Source organism: Austrofundulus limnaeus, unplaced genomic scaffold (genome assembly GCF_001266775.1).
Source record: "Austrofundulus limnaeus strain Quisiro unplaced genomic scaffold, Austrofundulus_limnaeus-1.0 Scaffold12, whole genome shotgun sequence".
Classification (NCBI taxonomy): Eukaryota; Metazoa; Chordata; class Actinopteri; order Cyprinodontiformes; family Rivulidae; genus Austrofundulus; species Austrofundulus limnaeus.
Genome location: NW_013952414.1, coordinates 2,914,327 through 2,922,807, shown reverse-complemented (window position 1 = coordinate 2,922,807; position 8,481 = coordinate 2,914,327). Strand labels below are relative to the sequence as shown.

General features: G+C 37.2%; 1 protein-coding gene across 1 annotated transcript in view; it reads right to left on the bottom strand.

The window, feature by feature from the left end:
- Nucleotides 1-8,481, bottom strand: part of prex2 (phosphatidylinositol-3,4,5-trisphosphate-dependent Rac exchange factor 2) — a gene marked incomplete in the record, with an annotated part of 112,041 nt that overhangs the window by 24,759 nt on the left and 78,801 nt on the right. Inside the window, 7 exon segments of the mRNA XM_014002299.1 lie at nt 969-1,083; nt 1,177-1,320; nt 1,600-1,702; nt 5,002-5,139; nt 5,272-5,369; nt 7,169-7,210; nt 8,020-8,148. Of these exon segments, the coding sequence (XP_013857753.1) occupies nt 969-1,083; nt 1,177-1,320; nt 1,600-1,702; nt 5,002-5,139; nt 5,272-5,369; nt 7,169-7,210; nt 8,020-8,148 (769 nt within the window).

Here is an 8,481-nt window from a genome sequence, read left to right as displayed (position 1 = left end):
TTTGAGCACCAAGCATGTCGAACGCTCAGATCGTTCAAATCGTTCAAATTGCGCTGCTCTAATCACGCTTGAGGCGCCGCAGCACTTCCCGACGCTACTTGAAGCGCGTCCACCATAGACTTTGTATGTAAACCTGATGCTCCTGATGCTGAAATCGCATTTGGTGTGAACGCACCATTAGTGTCGGCCATATTAAATTGGCAGGACTTATGGTGGTAATGAGGTAGACCTGTATTTGATAGTTATGCTCTAAAAGTTTAACTAAAATTTATCTAGTGGTTCATGTGTTATTTTGGTAAAAGACAGATACACAACCACTTACATAAACATAGACACAAACAAAAGTATTATCACCTTTTTGACATTTAAAAAGATACCAATTCTTTTCCAGAAAAATAAGCTATRTTCCCCATCAAATATTACAGTTCAGTGCTCACCTAGTCAATGCTGCAGATAAATCAGGTTGGCAAATTCATATTTAGTTGTGAGGAGATGGCACCGGCACCAGTCGCTAACAAATGTTCTTAATGCATCTGGTGTAATAAGAGTGTTTGCCAACTAGTTAAATAAACCAAAGCTCTTCCTCACGTGTTTCTGCTTCATTAAACTCCCCACACCTGGCTGCTCACAGGGGGTGGTGTGTGGTGTGATGGAGGGGAGGCTTGTCTCGAGTGTGCAGAAAAGCGACGGGGTGTAAAGTGACTGAGTGCAGCAGCTGTACAGAGGYTCTGCACCAAACCTGGTAACATGCTGAGTGTTCGCATCCAACCACKGCCTCCCCCTGCTGCGTGTGTGTTTACAACCAATCACAAAACAGTCCCGGCAGCATGCCTCCCAGCCAATCACCTTGAGGCGCCGCCGAGTGCTGAGAAGGACATCTTGATTTATATTAGATCAAAAAAAATCTGCTCCATCACTTGAGATTAGCAGAGAAATRTAAACCTGTGTGTGCGTGTCGCACACCGTACCTCAGTCTCTTGTTGTACTGTTTGACCTTCTCCAGYGAAGCAGCATTAATTTGGGCCTGGTATTCCTCCACGGAGACGTTGTCTCTGTAGTAGTATCCCTCCATACTCTCCAGTGCTAAATAGGAATCAAGGTATTGAGTCAAATAGTGACTAWAAAATGATTTAATCTTCTATCAGACCTACAGTTCCCGATCTAACACCAGCTTACCTTGTGTAAAGAGTACTGGGAAGATTTTGACTCCACCTCCGTTCTTCAGCCTGTAAGGCAGCAGGGAGAAGTAGCAGCTCTCAAGGTAGAAGCAGACCTTCAAGGCCTGGCGGGTGCCTTCCACCTGGTATGAAATGGGCATATCTGCCAGAAATGGAGTAAGTGGAATATAAACAGTGTTTCACCCTGTAGCTCAATGTTTGAAAGTTTAATTAGGAAAAATATGTGTTAGTAATTGCTTTCAGATGAAGATGAGAAAAGGTAAAGGAAATTACAATTACAGACATTATGTCGTGATTTTAAAAGCAGCTCAAAGGTTTAAAATGTTGCAGATAAAGGAACATGGGTGAAGACAGACATTTACATTATTACCCATCTTTTATGACGATGGTAAAGACGAGATAATAGATTTTAAATACTTACTGGCAACAAGTGGTTCTCCTTCAAATTGCTGGAAGTAGAAAGTGACTTTCTCCAGATCTATCAGAGCCACCTGAGTGTCCTCTAGCATGGCCTGCTCGTCAGTCTGAAAAGAACAAGAACAGTTATATTTACTATTTAATAATATTTACTTGAAACGCAGATACAAAGGGCAGTGAGGTTGGGGGATATGGTACACAGCTGAAAGGTTACAACCACCAAAATTAATGGATAAATAGTAAAAGGTTTTTAAAAAATCTTTTCTTATTGGATTTGTCTAGGATGTTTAGAGGGACCTGAGTGTCCTCTAGCATGGCCTGCTCGTCAGTCTGAAAAGAACAAGAACAGTTATATTTACTATTTAATAATATTTACTTGAAACGCAGATANACACACCATACATACTTATATATATGGGACAATTTATTTGGCAGCATTTAAAAGGCTTTCTAATAATATAAGATTTGTTGCCAAGCATTGTTAAAACGAAGAAATAATCAACAAAACACATTTCTTTTTTCTTTTTGTGCTAAGTATATAAAAACACAAAACTTTTCTGTGGTTGGTAGCTAGTTTTTAGATGTCTAAAATTACTACCWACTTAAAACTTACCAAATAAAATATATCACCTTGTTTTGTTTTGGTTATTTTTTGTTTTTTATCTTGTAAAATGAGCATAATATGACTTTGTTCAGTGACTTTGTGTTTGCTCTTCTATCTGTAGCTAGCTCTGTTTTCCTTTATCTTATACTAGTTTTGGTTAAAAAGTAATATTAAGAGTAATGATTGTGGGGGAGGTTGAAAGCTGTGTTTTTATCACTTGTGCTGAACCTTCAGTAACTGACATCATGTAGTCATAACATATACAGAATTTTATGTACATCGACTGGATTAGCACGTTTTTTGTTATAGTTTTGAGTGTACCTGTCATTTGATTTACTTCAACAGGTAATTGCTGTATATGACACACAGCGTGCGCCCATTCGGACAGAAAAATCTGAACTTTTCATGACTACCACTGRTGCTAAGCCAGGGAGTTTGAGGACGTTTACATGCCTGACAATGTGTTTACACACACATCCTTATCGGCCTCCATGTCTCCTTGWGTTTGTTTATATTTGTTTACTCGTGAGTAAGCGTGCACGTTTCCACTTTTCAAACATCCACTCATTGACCAAAGACAGGCACACATTCACCTGCAGTCACAGCCTCATGGTTGTCTGAACGCTGATTCTGCATTCGCACTGTTACAGTATTTTCCTGTTTATTCTCTGCGTGTATTTTTTAATCTTCACTWAAAGAACAGAYGTAATGGATTTAATTAAAAAGATCATGTCAACTGGTTCCACTCAAATAAATGGAGTTAAGGTAGTGTGTTTACTTTACATAAACTTTACATTTACTTAAAGTCAATGTAAAGTAAATCCAACACGTCTGTTTTTTAGTAAACTTGTAATAATTTCATCACAGATTTAGATTTTTTTCGGTAAAAAAATCTTTGTTTTTTCTCCTTGTGCTACTTTTATCTTTAATGTGATACATTGTTAAGTTGTTTATCTTAACTTTTTTTGTAAAAACCCTACTAGCCCACTTATACCAGCCGTCCCTGTCTGATACTTTTACCTAGTCTTCTGCTATTTTTAGCTTTAGCCTTTTGATACTTTTAGCTATCTTTTATATAGCTAAATATTTTCTCTACAGAAATACAGATATTTTTTCAATTTCTATTTTGAAATTTGCTTCAGCAGACTTGCTTTATTATCTTGTGCTACTTTTAGCTCATCTCAAGCATTTTGCATAGGTTTTAGCTAATGTTCTTTTAGCTTTTGCTAGGCTTTTGCTATTTTTAGATTTGAATATTGTGCTTTTTTTTTGAAGCTTTGAAAACTCAGCCTAATCTTCTTCTGCAGATTTCAGCACCCAGCGTTCACTTCGCATTCGAACGGAAAACACAATTTCTACAGTTTAGATTGTGACGCTCTRCGCTCATCTGTTACTCCTTCCTGTTATTCTCTCTCTGCAGAGAGAGGAAGAGAGCAGAATGAAGCAGGCATGGAAGAGGATTAGGGGCCTTTTTCTAAAGGCACATTTGAGATGGCACAACATGTGACAAGAGGAATACCCCCCTGCCCTGCCAAACGCTGCCTTGTGTTTRTGTGGGCAAGTTTGTTCCAAAGGAATTCAGAGGAACACATTCCCCTCTGACACAGCATTGAATGTGCACAGAAACCCACAAAGGCAGGTACCACAGCTCCTCTCACTGCCTTTCATGAAGTGGTTTAAAGGGATCGTGGGGCGAATTTATTGGAGTCACCTGTGGCTTTTAAAATCCCATTTAGCTCCACAGCGACAYTAGAAAAAGAAATGTTTTGACAACAGCAGATCTTTCCCCATGTGGCACATTTAAACGAATACTGAACTTAAGATTGATTTATTGCAACAATAATGCAGATACAACTCCTGTCCTTTTCAACATTAAGGCAAAATAATTAATTATTACTCTTTACTTTATCTGTTAGGTCTCATCATCAGGTGCTTGTTTGCTTGATAATAAATATGCAAAATATACAAGTTAGTTTTTTTCAGCATGCAACTTTTTGTCACATTTTACACAAAATACATGTTTAAAAGATGTAACAATATACACAAGAAGCACAAAGACATTTCTAATTTTATAGATAAACTTTATGACTTAATTAGCTTCAGTTTCATTTCATTAATGCCATATTAATTATGTTGACTTTACACTCATCTACTGGCAATATTTATGTTTATGTTTATGTTTATATTTATGTTAGGTGAAAAACTGGCCACATTAATTCACTGCAATTTAATTATTCATCTTTTGTTTAACACCTTTTTAGCACCTTTATTTTAAAATGGAAAACATCACTTTAACGCTGTTATTTTATCCCTGTTTCAGAGGACATTTAAACCTATTTTAAGCACTTAATTTGTGTGTTTTTTGAGCTGATTCTACAACAAACTCCAGACAGTTGTTTCTGCTTAAACAGYGGCTTTGCAGAAGATGGAGAACACGTGTTCGACTTGACAACAGAGCCGTGGGATTTAGTTCAGCGGTGCACCTCAGTCATTCAGATTTTTACGCAGTCACTGCGGGCAGACTGCATCAAACTCAGCACATTCACTGGTTTACAGTATGTTTGGGGCATCCACATGGTAGCCTGCTAGCGGCGTCTTGGCTGGCAGTTAAGTCGATTTCAAACCCAACACACATAAATGGAAAGTTCCATCTCGTTTGCGGCGCTGCAGCTCCCGGTTACTGTATGTTGGTTCAAAATATAAGAATTCAGCACCTTCTGATCTTTACACCAATTTTACCAAGTTGTCAGTTGAAGTCAAAACATATACGGCTCATCTTTTAACAGAAAGYGAGATGCGTACCAGATTAGGGGAGAGGAGGGACTGGAAGAGAAACAGTAGGCCGGCACTCTCGATCTGCTCCAGCCACCGGTGGCTGGCTTCTTGAAGATCCTGAGAGTCTGGGAAGTCCTGGTCCAGCTCTTTTCCTACGTTGTGGAACTGAAGGGCATGAGAAAAGCCAGTCAGGACAAAGCTGCATACATGGCAGGTAAATGCATCCGCTCACGCAATGTCAAACATTTTAACACAGTGTCAAACTCTAAAACAAGACTTGTAGTTTATATAATTTACCTGGTTGAGGACAGCCAGCAGGTGCTCTGAGAAAGCACACACCGCTGCAACTAAAGACTGACAGAAAACCATGTCTCGACGTAACTGGATCTCTGAGTCTGGATGTGAAGAAYCAGAAGCACATTAGAGATGGTTTTATTCCAGCACATTAATCATTAAGGTATAAAGTGTTAAAATCAAAGATTACTAAAAGGAAAGGACCTGAGGAGACAGCCTGAGTACTTCCTGATAATTATTCAGACGTCTTCAGGACTGACTCTCAGTGAGGTGACTGAAGTGCTTGGTACCTCTTTTTAAGTGTGTTGGGGATTAAATAATTGCGTCAGAGAAAAGTGAAAGCAGTCAGAGGTGTACTCAAGCATAAATAATTAGCTGCCACATTTTCTGGAGAAACAGGCCTTTCTAAAATTTCAGCACCGAGTTAACGAATGACCTTGAAAAACTCAGAAGTTATTCATCTGCTAAAAGAAAAATGTCAGTTTGTGGTTGTTGAAGGTTTTAATGAAAGCCAACAGTTTTGTCACTGGTTGTATATTCAGTTCAAAGTGTTTTAATGCTTGTAGTGCCACTGAGGATATATTACATCTAACTGTGACTGTCGAGATGATCCATTTTTCATTTGTACGTTTTTTCAGCAGGTAACTGATTTTTGTGCCATTTCAACAAGTCCTATATGAAAACGTTCAGCTCATTAATGCCATGGGTGCCATGATGACTTTTGGTATTACAACTACTTGTACTTTTGCAACTATTTAGCTTTTTTTTTGTCCACATTTATTTCTCAATGAAACTAAATGGATCTGTTTTTAGCATCCCTAAACCCTTAAAGATGTCTTTACTGCACTTTTTACCTTTTACTCGGATTTTGTTTTATGCTTATTTCAGCTTGTTTTGGCTTTTATTTTGGCTAATTTTAGCCTTTTTCTGCTATTTCAGCAGTCTATCTGCTCCTTTCTGCTATTTCTTTACTAATTCAACATTTTGTGCTTCTTTTTGCTTTTTTATGCTAATTTAGGCTATTGTCTGCCTTTTAAGCTATTTTTAGCTCATTTTAGCTTTTGTCTTCTAACTTTATTTTTTGTGATGATTTCATCTTCCTACTGCTTAATTTAACAAACATGCTTTCTGCCTTTTTCAGCTCATTTCAGCAAAATTTTAGCTATTTTATCACAAATGGCTAATGTGCACTTTATTGTTCTTTTACCATCTGTCTGCTAAATTAAACTTCTTTCTGCTCTTTTCAGCTACATTTACACTCTTTTTCAACACATTTTTACAATTGTTTTGCAAACGTCAGCTGTTCAAACTGAACTAACATAAACAATATTTTTTTATTAAACATTATCAGCTTCTTCAGGAACTTRCAGCAAARGTCTTTCAGCAATAAGCACCAGCACAGCATATTTACAGGAAATGCAAATTCKCTGGTGCATACATGTCATTATTGCAAATGTAGAGGATTTTCCTTTTATTCCAATAAATTACAGTATATTTTAAAAGCACAAGTTCATACAAGCATGCTAAAAAGGTTTTATAAATTCAAAMGATAAAATATATTCATACAGACCTACACACTCAGCACATCCTCCTAAACTGGAAGTATCTGTTACTTTGACTACAATGTTTTAATAAAATGTTCATTTGAATATATATCACCTCAGCCTGAGGTAAATATTTTGTGCCGCAGAAACATAGAAGTAGAGATAATAGAAGTTGTGCTTTGAATTATTAAATAACACTTTCTTCTTTCCCTTTTTCGTTTCAGTAGAGCTAATAATTAGGTCTACTAGCAGAGTCTTCCCTTCAGTGTGCAGTTTCATTTCTTTTATTTTCTGTGCAATAATAAAATTTCAGCCTTTATTGTTCACTGTTTAAGTAAGAAGGTGGTAAAACAAACCCGTGTACTGCAGTAGCACCAAGAGTAGTCGTGTCTTCACCTCTAAAAAAACAAAACAAATGAAATTAAAGAAAATTCAGCATATAAGTGAAAAGCCTCGTTTCAAATGATATGGAATTTTTTATTATAATTCATGCTGTATTATTAACCTCTAAAAGTCATAAACAGGATAATGCTGCATAACATTATTCCTGCTCCACTTCTGTTTATTTGAACACACAGAAACACCAGGAGCAGGCAAAGATAACAGCAGAAGTCCATGTTTGTTTATATCATGGCTTTGGGTTACAAAGCAGGAAGCCAGACTGCATGAAAGCACCATCCTGGTGCGGCGGAGAGAGAAAACGCACACACGCAGACAGAGCTGTGAATTAATAATAACTATTTATTTGTGTTTTCTCTGTTGTGACCAGCAGCTCACCTTTTCCCAGAAGTGCCAAGTAGCTGCTTTTAGTTAGTCTAACCGTGTTTGGTAGTACGCTTCTGTGAGTTCAGTGTGTTAACACACAAAACACACACTCCTGCTGGCAATAAAAAAAAAAATGCCTCACCAGACTAAAATTAAAGGAGCTTTTTAATTMTTTGCTAGTTTATAGTTCCAGCTCTAAGGGCCCAATTTATGAGYCCCAGGATGGTTTTCGGTCACATTTTAAAGAGAGTTAAGCGGTTACTTAGTGAAGCAGTCTGGCATTTCATTTAATGAACAAAAAGGAGGCTGTAATAAGTACAAGTTTTATTCAAGTTTAGGTATAAAAATTCTTTTAAAAACAAAGTGTGTGAATGAGCTTCATGGCTGTGGATTTCTAACTGATTTGGTTTGTGTTTGTGAAATCTTAAAGGCGCACACTAACCCTCAACGTATTTGGACATGGTTTGCGTCAGCGCCTGAACGCTGTTGGGAAGATTCCACGGGTCCTGTTTGACATGGAGACGCATCTTTTTGGTGCAGTTTACCCTGGGCTCCATCTCCTGCTGGAACTCTGACACAAACGACACATGTATACAACACATTAGAAAAACCCACCTGGATCCAGATGATTTCACATATGGCAAGCCAAGTAATTTTAAAAAAAGTAAAATTTCAGAAACAAGCAAAGATCAATTAATTTTACAAGAATCCTTAAAACATAAGACATAATCTACTCCAAATGACAAAATCCAAAGCTGTATAAAAAAGGTTTTTATGACAACTTGACAAGTCTCAACCTCTCTACAAGATCTGTCGATATTGAAACTGTTGAAGAAATTTTGTAACTGATTAATTGAATATTAGATTCAGTTTTGTATTTTCTACTTTCTGATCATTTCAGTCT